The 23,724-nt window shown below is 28.9% G+C and overlaps 1 protein-coding gene and 1 long non-coding RNA gene across 2 annotated transcripts; one reads left to right on the top strand and one right to left on the bottom strand.

Annotated features, from left to right (window-relative positions):
- Window positions 1–456: 456 nt before the first annotated feature.
- Window positions 457–4,977, bottom strand: LOC124921878. The gene is made up of 7 exons (XR_007097723.1): window positions 4,712–4,977; window positions 4,319–4,430; window positions 2,836–2,911; window positions 2,212–2,757; window positions 1,692–2,150; window positions 1,511–1,612; window positions 457–1,415 (listed from the first exon to the last, which is right to left on the bottom strand). It is a non-coding gene; the product is annotated as an uncharacterized LOC124921878 (long non-coding RNA).
- Window positions 4,978–21,329: 16,352 nt separating this feature from the next.
- Window positions 21,330–23,278, top strand: LOC124921444. Its single transcript, XM_047462105.1, has 5 exons — window positions 21,330–21,784; window positions 21,861–21,983; window positions 22,456–22,554; window positions 22,638–22,751; window positions 22,833–23,278. The coding sequence occupies exons 1-5, from the start codon at window positions 21,775–21,777 to the stop codon at window positions 23,108–23,110; spliced, it is 624 nt and encodes a 207-aa protein (XP_047318061.1). The 5' UTR covers window positions 21,330–21,774; the 3' UTR covers window positions 23,111–23,278.
- The last annotated feature ends 446 nt before the right edge of the window (window positions 23,279–23,724 follow it).

The raw sequence follows: 23,724 nt of genomic DNA, 5'->3' as shown, positions 1-23,724 counted from the left end.
TTGCAATATAAAATTAAATTACTTAATGTAATAGTATTGGCAATTATTTAATTTTAGTCCAATAATATTTGCAATACCTATACCCAATATATTATAGCACTTAATGAATTAAACTGCAATACTTTTCGCAATGACACAAGTAACCATGACTGTAATATCTTTATTCATAACTTTGCAATGTTATTACCAATTACTTGTACAACTTTATTTGCATTATTTGAAATATTCGATTTCCATATTTGAAAATAATAAAATTTTAAATTTTGCAAATTCTTTGCAACCATTTGTACATTATTCCAATACCTAATAATACTAATATAATTAAAACCATTCAAATGACAAACCAAATTGCAAATAAAATCTAAGGAATTCTAAGTTCAAAAACATCATAAACCATGTCTAGAAATTGAAAAAGTACTAATTAAGTTCAAAAACAAAAAAAAAAATCATGCCAAATATACTTCCATTATGTTGGACCCCATCATTGGTCACCCCATCCATTGCCAAATATACTTCCAATAGACAAACCTGTGTACATTTAACAAAATAATTAACTAATTAGATTTTGTAACTAATTCATTTATTGAACATATCAAATATAATGATTTTCTTACAACATTTAAAGCCAAAAGACCAATCCCACCAATAGAGCATTCTCCAATAGCATTAGACAAAAAATCCAATTTTTTTATATTATACAAATTAAACAACTTCAAAGCCTAGGTATTTTACAAATAAACATGTTCAAAATATTCAGGATTAAACATGATTTGACAAAATGTCTATATTATTTTTCTCAACTATCTATTTATTTATCTAATTATAACTACCTATTAGCATAAATAATCAAACTAATAATACAACATACTTCATACATTCATATTATAACTCCACTCAATAGCATTTACCTTGCATTTATAAATGAAGCATATAAACTAAATACAAGATTGAAATCACTAACCTTCTTTATAATCCCTCCGGAGTTGTAATGTTTTGGCTCGTTTGTTGACCCGATGCTTTCCATAATCTAATGAATTCATCCATTTTTTCATTTAAAGACTTTATTTCATTTTGAAGATGAACTTTGTCCTGAACCAATTCAACTTGACTGGATTCTAACAGTTTAATTATCTCTTGTTGTTGTGTATATTCTTCTTTATGAATTTCATTCTCTTTATCTTTCTCTGAATTTTGCATTTGCAAAGTACTTACCGCTTTTTTAGGGTATTTACCTCTAAACTTAGTTGTGTACTGAACTGGCCATTCTGAAATACTTGTTTCCTACCCATGTATCCTATTCCAAATACACGGCCACTCTTGGATTTCCCCGATGCCTCCATTCACAACTCCATTTCCAATTTTTTCTCATTCATATCCATAGATTCCTGAGTTTGATTGAGCTGAGTGAAATAATTCTACATAAAAAAAATATGGTCAGATGTGTATATAAATTAATCTCAACATTTAAAATTGACATACAAATTAGGTAGTAGAGGTTTATAAGACATACCATAACTTCTACTGCCCTTTTCCCATTCCATGTTCCATCTTTCTTTTTAAATGGTCTTTTCAAATGTCTCATAAATGGTTGTGGGCTTCCTAGTTCCTCGGTCTATTGTAAAATATAAATTATGGTGTTAGTAATCTTAATTTCAACAAACTAAACACAACTGAAATAATAAATGACTTACCAATCTTCTTTGGTGCTCAATAGCCGGGATAGAACCTCCACAATATGTTGCACCATCGTGCACTTCTGCGAATACTTAGGTTCAACAAAAATTTTCCTCATCTTAGTCCAATGTTCTAAAGTAATGTGTGAGGGCTTCTTCAAAGATTTTTTGGCCCTATTCATAAAATTTCTGATTTTTGCACTAGCCTTCTTTTTGAATAATTTATTCACATCCCCCACATTAGTAGGATCCCACTTAAATGACTCCTATAAATGGACATAGAAATTTAAACAAAGTTGTACAAGGACAAATACTTGCTACTGAAAATTAATTATAGTTTATACAATTAAATTTACTATGAATTGTTCCCACCACATAGTCTTAATATCTTCTGGAACTTGATTCCAGTTCACGTATGGCCCCCTCCAATAGCCTGTGATGATTCAATGTATGTTTTTCAAGATATTCGGGTAAAATCTGCAACCACACAAACATTTAGAAATAAAATCCTATATATAACTTGAATTTATCAACTTACTTCTCTCCAACTATTTCAAGGTATGTCTTTGTTGACTGGCTAAGATTTTGTAAGTCTCATTCTTCCATTGAATTGCCATCATCTTCTTCCCTTTCTATATTAGATTGGTGTTAAGTTGATTCAGTATTTTCCAGAATAAGGGCACGTGTATTGACCAATTTTGTTGAGTTAGCTTCAACTTGGACAGCTTCAGAAGAGAAAAATTCCAAACTATGTTGAAGCTTCTTTGGATGGACTAGGCCTTTTCTTTGGTAAATTTATTTTGCTTTGAGTTGTCGAGGGTTTTGTGGTCGGTGGTGGTTTTGTGGTCGGTGGTGGTTTTGTGGTCAGTGGTGGTTTTGTGGTCAGTGGTGGTTTTGTGGTCGGTGGTGGTTTTGTGGCAGGTGGTGGTTTTTTGGTCGGTGATGGTTTTGTGGCTTGGGGTTGTCTGGGTGGTTGTGTATGTTGTTTGGGAGATATTACCATTTTGGGACGTTTTGCTATTGGGGCTTTCTTCTTTGTAGCCACTTTTGCCTTTCTATCCGTAATTTCATACATTTCTTCGGCCTTAAACCAATAACAAATTTTAGAATAAAACCAGCACAAATAACTATACTAACCAAGTAACAAATAACAAAATCATACCAGGTCTGATTTAGTATTTTCAATATTGCTTAATTCTTATCGTCTTTTAGCCTGTCTATCCATTTTGGTTGATAATCTGTTCAACAAATATATGAATTATAAAATCAACACCAAGTATAGCCTAAAGCATCAAAAACTTTAAAACTATAAACAAAACATAGTAATGAAAACATACAATTAAGGAAGTCACAAGTTAAAAGGAAAAAGGCAAGTAATTAAGGGAAAAAAACTTAAAAAGTAAAAACAAAAACAAAAAACCACTAAACACAAATAATATTGTTAAATATATAATACTTGTAAACTTCATAGTCAACTCAACTATAAGTAACTCAACTATCAGAAATTAAGTTAATAAGATAATGTCAAATTATATATATTTTTCTCATGACAGTAATATTCACAATTAAGTAACTAATAAAAAAAATATACTTATACACATTATAATAAATAGTTACTCAATTTAATATCTTGAGATAATATTTGAAAACATCTCTTTTATATGAAAGTATGCTATTTATTTATCTATATTAGATAAGATTTTAGTGAGAATCTTACAAATTGAATGGTCAAATATCTAAATTTTTAGGGTGAGAAATAGGAAAAGGGAATGTGTTAAGCACCTATAGAGGACTATGCATAAGAAGTGAGTTTGGAGATCAGTTTATACCTTCGCAGGTTACTGATACGAGAATCTTTTAGTAAATGAGGATGGGAGTACTATGGAGAATGACACACATGTTCACAATTTCTAAACCCCAAGAATATTAATTAAATAAACTATTTTTTATTGGTAGGTTCCTAGTTTATTTTCGGGTGGTTAACATAATTTCTCATTATTTTTCTTTAAATTAAAGTGTTATTAATTTAAACAAGTAAATCATTTATTTCTCATGAAAGCTCAAAAATCTATAAATTCAAAGAATTCTTGAATAATGGTTTAAAATTGATATATTTATTTAATAAAAAAATTGGTTGAAATTATTATTATTGTTAATTTATTATATATATATATATATGGTTCTCAAATTCACAGGCAAACTTCCACAATGAAATTTATTATGTTCCTTAATCAGCTGATATTAATACACTAAACATTAATTATAAAATAATTTCTTGGATTACTTTTGTTAATCACTGTAATAACAAAACATGACATTGTGCTTTTTCTAGATATTTAACAAGTAGATATTTGATAGGCTGAGAATAGAAGAAAAAGAGAACAACTTGTTCTGAAAGAGAAAGATAAGATATTTTCATTTCATCTAGACATGAGCTAAGATATTTTGTAAAATTTATTATGCTTTCTTTTATTATTATTATTTTTTTGACTTAACCAGTTGTAGAAAAGTAACCAGTTGTTCCTGAAGTGATCAAATTAACTTGTAGAAAAGTAAAACTTGTACCTAATCAAAAAAGGACGAGAATGAATTAGCAAACACAGAAATCAAGCAAGACTAGCTAGCGGTTAAGTAAGATTACTTACATATTTTAGCCCTTCGTGCAAATGGTTCACCTCGTGAGATATGTGGCATTTGAGTGCAGCATAAATCGATTCACTCTCAGAACTTTCTTCACCACTTTCTTGACAATGCACCCTAGATTCACATCAACCAAGAAGAATGATGTTATATGCAAACCAGCATTTAGTGTCACAAAAAAATGATGTGAATTGTTTCACAGAGAAGCTACATATTGATTCATGTAACTCAAGTCATTGCTTAATCTACTGAACTGAATCGTGTTTATACCTAGAATGGGAAATGATTCAGACAATTTGTTCTAAAGAAGATGATTCAGACAAATGATTCAGACAATCTGTTCTAAAGAAGATGATTCAGGCAATCTATTTTAAAGAAGATTATCTGACTGTTTATACCTAGAACGGCGATAAGGAACTTCAATCGGAACCGAACTAAGTCGTGCTTCACCGTCGTTGTGAAGTGTCAGTCAAGCTTTGCGACGTTTGATTAGGGCTTCGTAACTTCAATGGAGGAAACATTCACCTCATCGTCTGCGATTTCAGATGTATCCTTCCGTGATTTTGTAGACGATGAAGAAAAATCGAATTGAAAATAGAGCTGAAAATGGAGGACGGTAGAAGGCTTAGGAAGATTCATAGGGTTTAGGAAGAAAGGCAAGAGAGAAAATATTTGGGGGAAATGAATGGCTTTTTAGGTTCCCAATTCTTTTCTTTGGTTTTGGCGCAAAATGAATTTCACGCGGGCACATGAAATTTTTACAAGTTAATTAAACTGCAACTATTTATGCAATAAATATTAACAGTGCAATATAATTTTGGACGGAAGGATATGTAACTATTTATGCAATATATTAATTGAAAAGATATTGAAATGAATATTGCAGATCCAATGCCATTTTCAGTAATTAAATTTTTTGCTCTCGGGTAGATTTAAGCAAATTTGTGCTGCAACGATTTACGCATTAAACAAGAATGACCGCTATATTGTAATAATTTTTGCAATGTACTAACTGAAAAGATATTGCACTGAATATTGCAGATCCAATGACATTTTTAGTAATTAATTTTTTTGCTCGGGTAGATTTAAACAAATTTACCCTGCAACGATTTACGCATTAAACAAGAATGACCGTTATATTGTAATAATCTTCGCAATGTACTAACTGAAAAGATATGCACTGAATATTGCAGATCTAGTAATTATTTTTTTTTCTCTCGGGTAGATTTAAGTAAATTTGTGCTGCAACGATTTACGCATTAAACAAGAATGACTGCTATATTGCAATAATCTTCGCAATGTACTAACTGAAAAGATATTGCAATGAATATTGCAGATCCAGTAATTAATTTTTTTGTTCTCGGGTAGATTTAAACAAATTTGCGTTGCAACGATTTACGCATTAAACAAGAATGACCGCTATATTGCAATAATATTCGCAATGTACTAACTGAAAATATACTACACTGAATATTACAGATCCAGTAATTAATTTTTTTACTCTCGGGTAGATTTAAGCAAATTTGTGTTGCAATGATTTACGCATTAAACAAGAATGACCGCTATATTGCAATAATCTTCGCAATGTACTAACTGAAAAGATATTGCACTGAATATTGCAGATCCAATGACATTTTCAGTAATTAATTTTTTTTCTCGAGTAGATTTAAGCAAATTTGCGCTGCAACAATTTACGCATTAAACAAGAATGACCGCTATATTGCAATAATCTTCGCAATATACTAACTGAAAAGATATTGCACTGAATATTGCAGATCTAATGATATTCAAATAATTCAGCATACATTCAAATAATCCAGCATACATTCAATATACCATACATATTATGCTAAACAACAACATTAAAATATGCAAGTACTTCAGCATTAGTTTTCAAACAACAACATTAAAATATGTCATCTCCTGATTGTTATTCGTCTCCTATAGCTTCAACTTCTCCATTTGTACTTATATCCAAATCACTTTCTTGATCTTCACTTCCCTCTGCACCACTTCCATGTAATCTAGTTTCCTCTAATCCATCTAACTCACCATTTAAAACATATTGACATCATATAAGGGAATATTTAGGAGAATGTACAATTCTATGGTAGGATACTCATTTTGATACACCACTTCATTTCTCCATATGTCCTCTATCTTTGCTCTTGCTTTTGTTTTACAAACGGCCATCCATGATGAATTACGATCATTTGTTAGGGTTGGATAGTTCGAATAGTACACTTGTATAGCTTATTGAGCAAGAACAAATGGATCGTATTTAGTATATCTACGATTCATGTTCACCTCAATTAGTCTATATATGTCATTAACTATAGTACCTCTAATAGGATCAAAGCATAAACATTTGAATAGAACCACACGTAAGCATGGACTAGGATATTCTAATTCAATAATCTCCTCCAAAAGCCCATAATAATCAGAATCATTTACATGAACGCAAATACCACTATTCATGGTTGATTTATTAGATCTGTAATCACCAGCCCTCCACACATAGCCATTAATGAAGTATGTTGAATATCTAGTTGTTGAAGTCTTGGGACCAACTGATATGAAATAAGATAGTTCTTTATCAATAACCCCCGTTTGATCTTGTAAAACCTTCAAATGGAATTATAATAATATTTAGATATATGTAAATTTATTAATTTCAATTTTTAGATTATCACCTTTGACCGAAACCTTGATGAGAATTGACAATCTATTTCTTCAAGATCGACTCTGACATTCATGGCGCAAAAAGTTCTACAATAATAAATCGAAGTTAACATTTGTTAAATAAGTTACTATATTCATGTTGGTTGATTACCTATAATATGAATCCACTTCCAGACAATTTAGTAGGACATACGTGTGAGCCACTAATGTTTCTTTGCTAGTTAGAAATCTCTTTGAACCACTACTTCCACGTCCTAAGTAATTAAAAATTGAAATAAGTTGTTCATTTATGTTCACTGACCCTTCGGTATTCCTCGGAGGTTGTCTTTTTTTGCAATTTACATTCGATTCATAATAATATGAAGCAAACATTGATATTTCTTCAAGAATATAGGCATTGCATATGAATGCTTCAATCCTAGCTTTATTTTTCACCTTATTCTTCACACTCTTCAAAAACCTAAATACTAAAAGGGTACAAATAATACAAAATATAATTATTTTGAAGAAATGTAATAAAAATAATTACGTACATACCTCTCGAAGGGATACATCCATCTGTATTGTACATGACCTCCTATTTTTGCTTTATATGGTAAGTGTATTAGTAGATGTTCCATTGAATAAAAAAAGGAAGGCGGGAAAATCTTCTCCAAGTTGCATAAAATTATAGGAATTTGAGATTGTAAGTTATCCACTTTGTCTAAGCTCAAACTTGAACAATTAAGGTCATGAATGAAATTACTTAAATTAGTTAAGACTCCCCAAACAAATTGAGGTAATAATCATTTGAATGCAATTGTCAATAACCTTTCCAAAAAAACATGACTATCATTACTTTTGAATTCAATCAACTTAGATTCGGTTGTTTCAACACATCTTGACAAATTGGACGCATACCATCTGAGAATTTCAAAGTCTTGAGCCATTTGCAAATTATGATATTTTCTACCTTCGTCAAGGTATAAGAAGCTTTCTTAGGCTTATGAGACATTGTATAAGGATCAAGATGTAGCTCACAACAAACATATCCTTCCTCGCGTTAATATTATCCTTCACATTCATAACTATGTTTATAATATTTTCAAACACATTCTTTTCAATATGCATAAAATCCAAGTTATGTCGAATGAGAAGGTTTTTCCAATACGAAAGCTCCCAAAATATACTTCTCTTAGTCCACTTGTGATAATCACCAAATCCATGAGGATAATCATGGGGAGTTTCACTTGCAAGCTTGTAATGTGAAATTTCTGACCATATTTCATTGCCATATTTTATAGGGGGTGAAGAGTTGTTTCCACGCGGTCTTTTGTAAAATGTTGTGTGTCATTTCTATAAGGATGCTCCGGCGACAAAAATTGTCTATGACAATCAAAATAACAAGCTTTTCGCCCGTATTTTAATCGAAAAGATTTTCAATTTTCATACATATTGGACAACCATCAATTCCATGAGTACTCCAGTCTGACAACATTCCATAAGTAGGAAAATCACTAATAGTCCACAACAGCATTGCTTTCATGATAAATATTTCACCCCGGGAGACATCATAGGTAGGAACACTAACATTCCATAATATTTGTAACTCCTCTATCAACGGTTGAAGAAAAATGTCAATATTTCTTTGTGGAATTTTCGGCACGAGAACAATTAGTGAAATGAACATATACGGTGACTTCATACACATGTTTGGTGGAAGATTATAAGGTGTTAAAGTTACTGGCCAGCATGCATATGCTTTTCCAAACTGGCCGAAAGGAGTGAATCCATTAGAACAAAGGCCGAGTCGAACATTTCGATGCTCAAGTGCAAATATTGGGTAATAATGAACAAACAACTTCCAAGCCTCTCCATCAAAAGGATGACACATCATCTCAGGTTTGTGAACATGACGACCATGCCATGTCATGTGAGCGGCTGTAACATTTGATGCGTATAACCTCTGCAATATGGGAGCAAGAGGTAAGTAAAAAAGTTGTTTCTGAGGCTTCGGTTTTACAACGTCTTCTTTATATCGGGAAAGATTACAAAACCTGTATGATTGTTTATCAATATCTTCACCCCAATAAAGCATGCAATTATCTCTACATACATCGATTCTAATCACGGGCAAACTCAAATCTTCAACCAATTTCTTCATGCTATAAAAACTATCTGGCATACAATTATTTTTGGGTAACAATGATCTAATGTAGTCCAAATTTTGATTTACAACACGATCAGACAAATTGTTCTCGAATTTCATATTAAGTTGTTTTACCGTTGCTGATAGTTTACTCTCGCTTTCATGACCAGGCCATATGGGTTGATGTGCTGCATCCAATGCTTTCCAGAACCTTCAGATAAAATATGTGGTGTAGTGAAATTGGTAGTACATTCATCTCCCACATTTGGTTGGAACTTGATGCCATGTCATATATCATTGACTCATAAGCATTTGATCTTTCATTGTTACCGAGCTAAGGTCGTGTACGTTGATAGTTGTATACTTGTGAGTTTTAAAGAGGTTTCCCATTAGTAGCCCATGTGTAATAGTTGTCCATGAATCCATGCCTCATCAAATGTTGATGGCACATATCAGACGTAATGAACTTTGAATACGACATTTTCGACAAGGACACCTTATTTTTCACTATCCATATAACCTAGTTGAGTTGTGGAAAATGAAATGAACTCATCCAAATCTTTCAAATAATCTTCCATGCATTCAGGTTTTTTATTGTACATCCATATCCGATCAAACCTCATTTTATATTTATAGATATAATCTGCATATAGCAATATATATACATGTTGTCATATATGCAAAAGTTATTGAAGACTTACATACTGTTCATACAAGTATGAAGATCCCATAAAAATGTTATAAAAGAATGAGATGTATATGAAAATAATAATAATGTCTACTTATATGTAATATAAAGAATAAAATGACATTAATTTATCTTGGTGTATTATGAACTATATGAAAAAACTTGATATTATTGATCAAAGGATGAAGATCGTATAAACAAAAGTTATTGAAGACTTACATGTTGTTCATCAAAGGATGAAGATCCCATAAAAATATTATAAAGGATTGAGATGTAGATGAAAATAAGAATAATATCTACTTATATGTAATAGAAAGTATAAAATAATATTTACCTTGGTGTATTATGAATTTGATATTGTTGATCAAAGGATGAAGATCATCTAAGAATATGGATAGAAGAAAGAGAAATACATCATACATGTATGAGATTATAGACAAAAAGTATAAGATAAAGTAATTAAAGAAAAAACTAGACAAGTACATGGGTAGTTGGTGGTAGATTGAAATAATAAATATTATGGATATTGCAAATGTTATGTCTATTTAACTAGAAACATCGGATAATGCAAACACTATTGTATTCAAAAACAGGGGATTTATATTGATATTGCAAAAATTATGCTCTCAAATTTTGATGCAATGAATTGAGCAGTAACTAAGCCAATCTTACAATTAGTATAACAAGTATGTTCTGGTTGAATAGTTTTGATCATCCAAGTCTTGTAAGTCTTGTCCTTGCTAACCCACATGATCCAAGGACATTTACCATTATTACTTGTAACTAGAATTCTCTTGTTACTAGCAACGTTTAATCTCAAAGCCAATCTTTGATCACAACTATACTCTGTTATAGCCATTTTCACATCTTCTTTTGACTTGAACATCATTCCAACCATAAACATGTTTCCACTATCATTAGGATTATAAGTCGATCTTTTAGTGGATTTTCGGATTGGTTCATGATTCTATTTCTCTAAATCGAAATTATCATAATCTATTTCCTCACCGCCTATTTTATATTCAAAACTTCCATGATCTGAATCATTACTCATATCATCAATTTATTCTTCCACATTTCTTCATTAGATGGCTCATATGTCGAATCGTCTTTTTCATCTTCATCTTCAATTTCATCTTCACCATCACCATCACCATCACCATCACTATCACCTTCACATTCAATATTTGGCAATTGACTTGATATACCTGATTCCAAATATAACATGTCAACTTCCTTGTCACAATCCAAAGGTTTCTCTAGTTGAAGAACCATATAAAGTTGAATATGTTTGTACTCATTCAACACTGAACATATTGTTAATATGTCTTTGTCGTCGTTGATTTCCATAAGTCTAACCAATAAACTAAGACCTATTTCACAATAAAATAACTCAACATCCTCCATATTGTAGCCAAGCTTGGAAGAAATATCAGTTATTTTGAAATAGCTAAATGTATCTAAATCTGTTATGTATGTAACAAATTTAGACCCATTAACATATTTTGTTGTTTTAGGACTCTTATGGAGTGTTCCTCCATGATTTATAACTAACTTATAGTCATTCTAGCGGGAAAAAACAACTAATATCCATTATTATTCATCTAAATAATTTTACTAAACAGAAAATAAACTAAATTATTGTATAAAATAAACGCACAAACCTTTCATTTTCATCATCCATGAAGGAAAATTAAGAGTTATGTAGAAGTTGATAATACAGATAGCAGCCTAACAGAATACCGTATATTTCCATCTTTCAGCGTGCACAAGTCCCGTTGTTTTTCATTTGTAAGACTAAAGTAGCTATTACATATTGATATAAATGAGATGAAATAGTATGAAATTAGTCTGTAACTTCAAAATTAGATAAACATCCAGATTTGCATACTGGTATAAATACTTTAAGTTTACAAATAGAATGCATTTGTAAGACTAAAGTAGCCTATAAACAGAATACAATACATTTTTATTAACATACGGATATACATGTGAAATATTATGAAATCGGTCTACGATTTCAAAAACAGATAAATAACCGGATTGGCATATTGATGCACTAACTCTAAATCAACAAATATTTATGAAAGCATAGAAACCTAGATTTGAGATAAGGACTGTAAATACAAATAGATTCATTTTGGGGATCCCATTCATTTTGTAGAATAATGAAACCCTAAAATACATGGACGAAGAAGAAAATACATGTAAGATGTAAGAAGAACAGATGACGGAGAAGACTCGTCAATGAGGAAGCAAGGAAGCAAATAGTTGATGAAGAAGAAGGTCGGTCGTGGTCGCCTGTCGGTTGCCGAATCTCGCGCGGATGCCAGTCTTATGAAGAAAAGAAAGAAATAAAATATTTAGGTTTGAATAATAATAATAATAAATAATAAATCAAATTAATGTTAAATAGTTAACGACGTTAGTGGCAGTTTTAAATATAACTAAACAAGGAAATGATAGTTCTATAAATGATAAAATATTAGGAGAGTCCTAAATTTGAAAAATCGCTCCAACCATAGTCTTAAATTTATCATTATTCCCTTTGATCTTTCATTGTTACCAAGCGAAGATCGTGTACGTTAATAGTTATATACTTGTGAGTTTTGAAGAGGTTCCCCATTAGCAGCCCATGTGTAATAGTTGTTAATAGAAAGTATAAAATGATATTTACCTTGGTGTATTATGAACTTGATATTGTTGATCAAAGGATGAAGATCATCTAAGAATATGGATAGAAGAAAGAGAAATACATCATACATGTATGAGATTATAGACAAAAAGTAGAAGATAAAGTAATTAAAGAAAAAACTAGACAAGTACATGGATAGTTGGTGGTAGATTGAAATAATAAATATTATTGTTATTGCAAATGTTATGGCTATTTAACTAGAAACATCGGATAATGCAAACACTATTGTATTCAAAACAGGGGATTTATATTTATATTGCAAAAAATACAGAAATTGAACTAGGATGATAGAATAATGCAAAGATTATTGTAATCAAAAACAGGGGATTTATATTGATATTGCAAACTTTACAGCAATTAAACTAGGATGATAGAATAATGCAAAAATTATTGTAATCACAAATTAAGGATTTCACCCGAGAATTGAAAAATATTTAACATAAATCCCAATAGAACAGCAATAGGTTGTGCAACAATGAATTATTTTGATATTGCAAAAATTACAGCAAACTGAGATGATAGAATAATGCAAAGATTATTGTAATAACAAATTAAGGATTTCTGCCCGAGAGTTGAAAAATATTTAACATAAAACCCAATAGAACTGTAATAGGTTGTGCAACAATTAATTATTTAGATATTGCAAACATTATAGCAATTGAACTAGGATTGCAAATATTGAAGCAATGTGGCGATGAACTTGGATTTATGCAAATTTTATTAATCTGCAATATTATTCGCAATATTTATATGTAAAATATTACTAAAAAAATGCAAATGTTATAAATAATCATAACCATAAACTTTTCAAAATTTATTTAAACAAAAAATATAAAGAATCATAACCATAACCTAATAAACATAAATAACCATAATTATATGTTAACCAGACCAAAAATATAAAAAAAAATACTAATAGAAAGTTGTTCGGAAATAGAATCTGGTCATCTTTTGAAGATAGAGTAATCATCAGTAGGGATGTCACCTTTAATGAGAAGTTTATACTTAATTCCTCTATCAAGCCATCACTTTCTGAGAAAATAATAATATCAAGAAACAGGTGAAGCTTGAGGTGGCTCGAGTTCAAGGGACAACTGACATGACACATGATACTGATAAGCCATCTGAGGAAGTTTATCAATTTGGAGCACCTGAAAGTCAATTTGACATTGCAACACAACCTAGAAGGCAAATTAAAGTTCCTAACAGGTTAATTCATTCGATCGAGGGAAGAAAGATCTCAACTGGTCCTGGAAGTAGGACAATCAGTCCTTCTATGAATGATACTGTAGAAATGGTAAGTTATGCACTTCAGGTAGCTAAAGATGTCATACATAACGAGTCATCTTCTTATAATGAAGCTGTTAATGGTGGTGATTCTGCGCAATAGATTGCTGCCATGTGTGAGGAAATGGAATCACATCACAAGAATAATACATGGGAGCTGGTTACTTAACTAAGGAAAGAAGAGTTATTGGGTGCAAATAGATTTTCAAAAGGAAAGATGGAACCTCTAGTGCTGAAGGGACCAGATATAAAGCACGATTAGTTGTAAAGGGATTCAGTCAAAAGGAAGGCGTAGACTACAATGAGATATTCTCACATGTAGTCCAACACACTTCTATTAGGGTACTACTCGCTATAGTAGCACATCAGGATCTGGAATTCGAGCAATTAGATGTGAAGACGGCTTTCTTACATGGTGAGATTTAGGAGGATATACTGGTGAGTCAGCCTGAAGGATTTCTTATTCCTGGAAAGGAAACACATGTTTATAGTCTGTAGAAGTCTTTATATGGACTTAAATAGTCTCCTCGACAGTGGTATAAGCGGTTCGACAATTTCATGATTGAACATGGTTACAATAGGAGTGCATATGATTGTTGTGTCTATGACAACAAAATCGGTGATGGTTCTTTGATTTATTTACTCATATATGTAGACGACATGTTAATTGTAACCAAGAAGATGTCGGAGATTCAAAAGCTGAAAGACCTTCTTAGTTTCGAGTGTTATATGAAAGATCTAAGTGGAGCACGAAAAATTATGGACATGGAAATAGTTAGAGATCGAGTTCAAAAGAAACTATTTCTTTCAGAAAAGAGTTATATTTTGAAAATGTTGTCTCGTTTTAGGATGAGTACAGCAAAGGCTCTCAATACTCCTGCATCTATTACTGATCATTTGTCTGCATTCGCACCACAGTCTGAAGTTGAGAAGTTATATATATCTCATGTACCGTATGCTAGTGCGGTGGGTAGTTTAATGTATGTCATGGTATGCACTAAACTTGATATTGAGTATTTAGTTAGTTTTGTTAGTAGGTTTATGTCTCGACCTGGTAAAGAACACTAGCAAACGGTAAAGAGAATATTTTGCTATCTGAGAGGCACATCCGATGTTGGTCTCATTTATGGGAAGTAATAATTAGTGTCTCGTTACTGATTATTCGGACTCGGATTATGCTGCAGATATCGAGGGTAAAAGATCAATGACTAGTTATGTTTATACCCTTGGTGACTCTGTGGTTAGTTAGAAAGCAACATTACAGTCGACTGTGACGTTGTCCACTACCGAGGCTGAGTATATGGTGCTAACTGAAGCAGCCAAGGAGGGTATATGGTTGAAAGGATTAATCAGTGACATTGGCATCCATCATGATCAGACAATTGTTTTTTGTGATAGCTTAAGTGTTATTTGTTTGGCGAAAGATCAAGTGCATCATGATAGAACCAAACATATTGATGTTCGTTATCATTTTCTTCGTACTGAGAGGAGAATCAAGTTGAAGAAGATCAGCACACATCATAATCTTGCTGACATGTTCACAAAGCCGGTCCTATTTAGAAAATTCACTCATTGTTTGGATTTGCTAAATGTTGATAGTTGGAAGTAGCTTGATAAGACTTTTCTTGTTGGGTGATACTAAGGTAAGGTGGAGATTTGTAACGTTTTGCCTTTAGTATAGGAATTAATAATTTCAGTTACATCACATTTATTCTACAGTTATGCTTATTAAGTTAGGTGTTTTACGTTTTTATTTTTTTCTGAATTTAGATAGCTGTAATTCTTTTTCATTTGCTGTAATTTGTTTTATCTTCATCTTTTGACAATAATACATCTCTCTTCATCTGATTTTTCCACACTTCATTGTTCATCACTTTCTTACATTCCGCACAACAGTTCAGACCATCCTTTTGGATAGGTGTGTGGGACACAATGTTGAGCTCCTTTCTCACACATAATCAAACACTTACACCAAAAGAATTTCTTTAATTTTTTTTCAGAAGTAACTAAGTGGCGACTCTCAAAAAATCCATGTAGGTCAACTTTGTTAAGTTTCACTTTGGTTCATCATCTCAATATTGGTGAGGCAACACCCGAGTTGTTTCTTCATCTCGTTTTACGATATTCGAGATGAAGATAAGTCAATAGACTTAGTAAATCCTAATCGACAAAACTTTTTTTAAATATTCGGGTTGAGCTTGCCATTAATATCTCTCGTCTCTTACCAGGGACATTCGAGCGGAATGTAAGGTCTAGGGCTCAAACTAATTGCGATGTATGAACTGCCCTTAAAGACGCGAGTTTCTTATTTCTGTGATCGCGGTTACGGATCGATGTTTTAAATCTTAAAGGAGCGACAAAATAGGCGTACTTAAAGTTGACGACTCTATTGGAAATACGTGATGTTTAGCTTGAAACAAACAAGTTGGTCAATTTTAAACATGACATTTAAAAAAAAAAAAAAAAAAAAAAAATCTAATTGGAGGATATAAAACCCAAAATAAAGTATAAATTAATTGTTTTTAGAAGTTGGTTGATATGAAAACTGATTCTAAATTAATTAATTAATTTAATCTTATACAAAAACTTGTATATGAATTTTTAGAAAATAATTTAGTTGGATTGGAATTATTTAAAATTATAAATTACGGATAAAAATGAATATACAAAATTTGTTGGCTCAAGATTATTTCAAATTATAAATCAATGATAAAAATAATTTATAATAAAATGTTATATTAAAATGTTATATTAAAATAATTTATAATAGTTATTATATATTACAAACTTGTAATAACACCTTTGTGTTTAATGATTATTTTGTTTTAAAGTAAAAAGATAATAACTCTTTGTTGTGAAGAATAAGTTTTTTTTAGGATATATAGTTAATATTTTAAAAAATATATATTTAAATTTATAATGAATGTTATATACTATTAATTATTAAATATTATTACAAAGTATTAAAATAAATAATTTTTTAATAAATTAAAATATCTACTAATTATCATTGTATTCAAATCAAATGAACAACATAAGTCAATAAAAGTGTAATAAAAATGTATGAGAAACAAATAAGTTGCTATAACAAGTCCAATTGAAATAGGGCGCATTCTATTCTCTAAAAGTTTCTAAAAAGTAATTATTTAAATATGTTCTACAATTGTATGCATTTTTACATAATATATATATATATATATATTTTACAATTAAAATATTATCTTTCTTCATTTTCTTCACATTTACAAAGTTATTTTTACTTTTTTTTTTTTGTAAATGTTAAAGAGTATATAATAGTTATTGTTTATTGAAAATTGTACTACTTAATGTTTAAAGACTAATATATAAAAAAAATATATATATTAATGAATGTATATAACATTATATATAATGTTAATTATTAAATTATTACAAGTATTAAAATAAATATTCTTTTTTAAATAAGCTAATCATATCAAATAATAATATTTTTATTGAATAAATTAAATATTAATTCTATCAAATTGATTTGAAGATGGTAGATAAATATTATTTGTTTGGACTTGAGATCATCTCACACCCAAAATAGCCCAAAATGGGTTTCTTCACTTCAACCCAAATTCGTTTACAGTCCTTCTCAATTCTCAATTCTCAATTCTCAATTCTGGACGCAAATTTGCGTTAATGTTCAAATACCCAATTTTTTTATTTTAAATATAAATTATTCATCTAATTATTAATATATGTTAATTTTATAAATAACAAAATAATTTTATTTAAATTAAACATAAAATAGGAAAAATAAACCATATATAATAATAATAATAATGTTTAATTTTGAATTTGCTTAGATAGTGAGTAATTTAAATTTTTATGTTATACAAAATGGATGAGTTGATTAAGTTAAATATAAATTCAACATTAAGTTAACTTGTGAATATTTTAAAATATATATATTTAAAATAATAATTAATACATATTAATTATGGAGGAAAAGTCTTCCTTTAAATTATATTTTATATTTTTTAATAATTATAATTATATATATATATATATTAATAATTTTATAATCTATATAACTATATATTAAATATATATATATATATATATATATAAATATATATAAACCTATATAAAAATTAATTGGTGATATATTTAAATAAAAATAAATTAATTTGTTTAATTATGTGTCAACCTTTTATAATTTTTTTAATAAATAATTATAAATACATTAATAATTTTATTAATTTAATTTTTATATATATAACAACCTATATAAAAATTAATTGGTAATATATTTAAATAAAAATAAATTAATTTTGTTTGATTATGTGCCTCACTTTTATGATTTTTTTAATAAATAATTATAAATATATTAATAATTTTATTTTTATTAATTATTTTATTGATATATTATTGGTGATATATTTAAATAAAAATAAATTATTTTTTTGATTATCTGTCTATCTTTTATGAATTATTTTAAATAAATAATTATATATATTAATAATTTTATTTGTATTATTTATTTTATAATCTATATAATTAAATATTAAATATTAATATATTTAAAAATTAATTTTTGATATATTTAAATTAATGTGTATTAATTATTTTATAATATACATAATTATATATTAAATATATATATAACAACATATTTAAAAATAAATTTGTGATATATTAAAATAAAAATAAATTTATTTGTTTAATTATTTATTTTTTTATGAATTTATATACAATATATTACATACACAAAATTATAAAATAATTTCAACAATCATAAATAGTATAGTGGTTAAAGTGTTCACATTTTATATTTGAGACTAGTGTTTGAGTCTCACCTGATGCGGATTTTAAAGGGGTATTATAAATATTAAAATGTTATATATGTGGGTGTGAATTTGAAGGATTAAGATAATGATTGATCAAAATACATAATTTTCAAAATGAGGTTATGTGATGATAGTATATGTAGGTGTGAATTCGAGGGATTAAAGGAATGATCAATCAAAATGCCTAACCTTTGTTAGTGCATAATGTTCAAAATGAGATTATGTGATTATTGTTTATGTGGGTGTGAATTTGAGGGATTAAGAAAATGATCTATCATAATGCCTAACCTAAGTTTATTAAGTTTTTTAATGCATAATATTTAAAATGAGGTTATGTGATGATGGCATATGTCGGTAAAAATTTGAGAGATTAAAAGAATGATCAATCAAAAAGCCTAAAATGATGGTATAATGTGACCGACAATGACTAATTAGTTGGATATGATGACTAATTAGTTGGATATGATGCCTAAAGTGAGGGGCACAGGAAACCAATAATGACGAGTTTGTTAGTGCATAATGTTTAAAATAAGGATAAATTTTTATAATCTATATAATTATATATTAAATATAAATATATAAAACAATATATTTAAAAATAAATTTGTGGTATATTTAAATTAAGTTGTTTAAATTATTTTATAATATACATAATTATATATTTATAACAACATATTTAAAAATTAATTTGTGATATATTAAAATAAAAATAAATTATTTTATTTAATTATTTTATAATCTATATAATTATATTATATATATATATATACACCAACATAACATATTTAAAAAATAATTGATGATATGTTTAAATAAAAATAAATTAATTTGTTTAACTATTTGTTCTCTTTGTTATGAATATATACAAAATTATAAAATTTAATTTCAACAATATTCAAATTTGATATTAGGGTTGGAGTATTGACGAGTATATTAATGCATAATGTTCAAAATAAGGTAAATTTAGTAAATGATTAGATATATAATAATTTTATAATTTATATAATTATACATTTAATATAAATATAAATATATTTAAAAATAATTTTTTATATATTTAAATTAATTTGTATTAATTATTTTATAATTAATATAATTATATATATATATATATAACAGAATATTTAAAAATTAATTTGTGATATATTCAAATAAAAATAAATTAATTTGTTTAAATTTATAATCTATCTAATTATATATTAAATATAACAACATATTTAAAAATTAATTTGTGATATATTTAAATAAAAATAAATTTATTTATTTAATTATTTATTCTATTTTTATGAATTTATATATAATATATATACAAAATTATAAAATAATTTTAACCATCACTATTGTTTAAAGTGTTCACATTAAAATTTAAGACTAGGGTTTAAGTTCTAACATATATAAGTTTTAGAGGAGTATTAAAATTTGATATATATGGGTGTAAATTTGAGGAATTAAGATAATGATTGATCAAAATGCCTAAAAATGCTTAAAATGAGTTTGCTAGTGCATAATGTTTCAAAATGAGGTTATGTGATGGTTGTATATGTGGGTGTAAATTTGAGAGATTAAAGGAATGATCAATCAAAATGACAAAAATAAGTTTATTAGTGCATAATGTTCAAGGTGAAGTTATGTGATAGTGGTATATGTGAATGTGAATTTGAGTGATTAAAGAAATGATAGATCAAAATGCTTAAAATGATGGTATCATGTGACGATAATGACTAATTAGTTGGATATTATAATTAGGGGTGTTCAACTGTTATAATTATAATTAGGGGTGTAATTATAAATCGGGATAATTTAAAATTTAAAATTAAGTATTAAATTTTTAAATGATTTTTCTTTTCAAAATCCTTGTTATTGTCCTATTATCACGATATTTTCTTAAAGTTATAATATATTATATTATTGTTATAATATAATATATTTTAATATATTATATTATTGTAATAATATAATATATTTTAAGTATCTCTATTTTTAAGTTAATAGTTTTATAAAATAGATTTTTTTTTAAATAATTCTACTAAAATTCTAATTTAAAATAACTAATTTATAAATTAATAAATATTATTTATAATATATCTAAAATTTAAAAAATAACTAGTATAAATTATAAAATATAAATATATAATTAAATAATTGCTGACAGCTAAAAAAAATAGCTAAAAAAATAGTCAACAAAAAATTGATTTATTTAACCGATAAATAAATCGATTAACCAGAACTGTTTTTTTTAGCAGCCCTAACTATGCCGAAAGTTAGTGTATAATGTTCAAAATGTGGTGTAATTAGATACATTTCGATTGAACATTTTTAGATAGTAGATCAAAAATATTGAATAGATTTAGATTATATTACTTAAATTTTTTCATTCATGGTAAAAATATATGTTAGTAACCCGGTGTGCTATTAAAAATTTTATTTTCATTAATAATTTATATAATTATATATAAACTTATTTAAAAATTAATTGATTATATATTTATCAAATTGAATAATATATTTTATATTAAATGAAAATAAAATTAATTTAATTTTATATATTTTTAAAAGTGATTTTAATAGACGTTGTGTGTTGTATCTAATCTTAATGTAATTTATGAATTTTTATTATATTTCAAAACATGTTTGTTGTAATATAAGTATTGAATTTGGTTTTAATATTCAACCTATCTTTAAAATAACTTAATACAAGAATTGACTAAACTAAGGCGGAAGAAGGTGACTTGTGCATTCCGTTTGGCTTTTGCCCACGTGAAAAGGCAATAAATTGTCGAGAAATGGATCATCAAATTGAGAAAAACCCAAAAGATAAGAAGGAAGAAGTGCAAGCCAAGAAGTCATGAAATTGCCTTCTGAAACCAGAAATTGTTTCCTTTCCAGAAAATTCCCTTGGACAGATTCGCGTATACTTACTTGGCCGCCCTTCCTTCTAGGCGATTCCCATTACCATCTTTATTCAGAGAATAAAGTCAGCAAACAAAGATTAACAAACCCATTTTGACTTCGTTCCTACTTTTTCGCTCCAAATATATTGGTCCACCAAACTGGAAACCTGATTTGAATATTCAAATTGGGGACGCGTTTCGCTATCTAGAGCTTTCTAGCACCAAAACCCTATAATCGCCCTCCCCATTGTCGCCGCTGAGATTGACTGCCGATCGATGAACTCAAGTATGCGTTTTCTTAAACCTTGCTCTGACCTTGTTCGGATTCTGATTTCAAATTCTTATATTTTTTCCATTCATAGAGTATCCGAGGGTGAAAGTGAGGAGTCAAGACGATGATGACGATGATGATCGATCGAGAAGGCTTTATCTCGATAGCTTAATGGGTATTCAATCTACGTGTTTGGATGATCTTGATTCTCTAGGTACCAAGTTCATGACTTTATTTCCCAAACTCCATGAATATGTTAGAATCAATAGCTTGTTGCTTTGGTTGAATGATGTTGATATTTTTTTGGAATTAGGGTTTTTTGATTAATGATCTGTTTTGTCTAGTATTTCCTCATTAGCTACTTATAATTTGCATCAAACCCAACTTGAATACAAGCTTTGAAATTAGTGTTAATTCCTGGAGGAGGCATATCCCACCAGTCATGAAACCATCTTTGAACTTATTTAGTACAAGATTACAATCAATTTCCAAATACTTTGTCTTTTCGTGAAAGAAGCAAAATTTAATCTGAATTCTTTCATAGAAGATGTGATTTCATGCTTTCTATATTCTGTCTCAACAGATGATCTAGAGATTGTTCATAATTGAAACTGGTTTCTACATGCTTTATAGTTTGGTGTTTAATATGGTTCTTATTAGTACAATGACTTGTTTGTTATCAACAGTTAGTGTAAACGAAGAGGAGTCGCCACCTTCTATTGTTGTCAGAATCCCGAGCTCTTACATTCCCAAGAAAAACATTTCTAGCACTCCATCATCAAAAAGTATGATACCCTTTCTCTCCCTCCCTTGGTACCAAAACTTCCCAATCATGATCTTCTCAAATTGGTTATTCTTTGATTCACAGTTCTACCACTACCGGTCAAGAGAAACAACAGCAGTCAAAAGAAATCTGAGGAATGCAAGCAGAACATTAGAGCGAGTTCAGTCCCACGTCCACGAGCAGTCTTGTCAAGTCCAGGTAAATGAAATGTATAACTTTTGTGGAAACACATTCGATCTAGATAGTTGTTTGATATTTGTGACTTCTTAATTTTGACAGATAATGATGCAATGATTGGGAGCACCACAAAATCACGGTTGCTTCTATCTGGAGTGAAACATAATTCGTGTCAACAAGACAGACATGTCCAACATAATTTGTGTCAACAAGACAAACATGTCCAACGTAAGTTAATTCCAAAGCGAGTGAGTACTGAAACTCCAATATTTTCAAGAAAAGAGACCAAGGATCCAGCCAGCATCAAAACTGCTGGTTTCAGGGAGAGAAAAGGAAGAACGGTTGGTGACTCAGCCGGAAGATTGCACCTCACAAGCTGATAGTTTGGGTCCTTTTTCGACTTTGAGATTACTAAGGGGGTTAATTTAACTGGTATTTTCAACAACTCATTTATGGTTTTATTCAGTAGTATTTTTGTCATGTACCGGGTTCCAAGAGGCATAATTGTTGTGCCACGTTGAATAAAAAGAAAATCTAACTTCTAAATCAATTTAAAGTTTATAGACTACATCAATAGGTTAGCGTCCCTTTCACAAAAACCTACAAATTCCAATACCATCTCGAGTTATTACATATTGATTTAAAAGACTCAGAGAATTTGTGGGTTCACACTTCAAGCCATTAACAGTGAAGACAGAGCAGCTCCTTACTGAAAGTTTATTTAATTCAGTACAAACTTTTAAAATAGTAGAAATAATTAAAGCAAGACTGGTTAAAGGATTGTCACACAGAGGAGTAGATTATTTTGATACATATGCTTTAGTTGTTTAGGGTGGTGCTCTTGAACCGATAGGTAAAACTCGACTTGAGCTTGACCAAGTTCAATCCGACTCATTTAATATTCGATTCTTGTAAGTTTTTTGAGTACGATAATTTGTAGTTTTTTTTATTTTATTTTATTTTAATATTAAAATCAAAACAAATAATTTTTTTA

The sequence above is a fragment of the Impatiens glandulifera genome, chromosome 1 (genome assembly GCF_907164915.1).
Source record: "Impatiens glandulifera chromosome 1, dImpGla2.1, whole genome shotgun sequence".
Classification (NCBI taxonomy): Eukaryota; Viridiplantae; Streptophyta; class Magnoliopsida; order Ericales; family Balsaminaceae; genus Impatiens; species Impatiens glandulifera.
Note: the sequence above shows the minus strand (reverse complement) of the source record. Positions and strands in the feature narration are given on the sequence as shown.

Coding starts and splice junctions, on each gene's coding strand:
- LOC124921444 (XM_047462105.1), top strand. Junction 21,984..22,455: donor GGATGATCTTGATTCTCTAG/GTACCAAGTTCA, acceptor TGTTATCAACAG/TTAGTGTAAACGAAGAGGAG. Junction 22,752..22,832: donor AGCAGTCTTGTCAAGTCCAG/GTAAATGAAATG, acceptor TAATTTTGACAG/ATAATGATGCAATGATTGGG.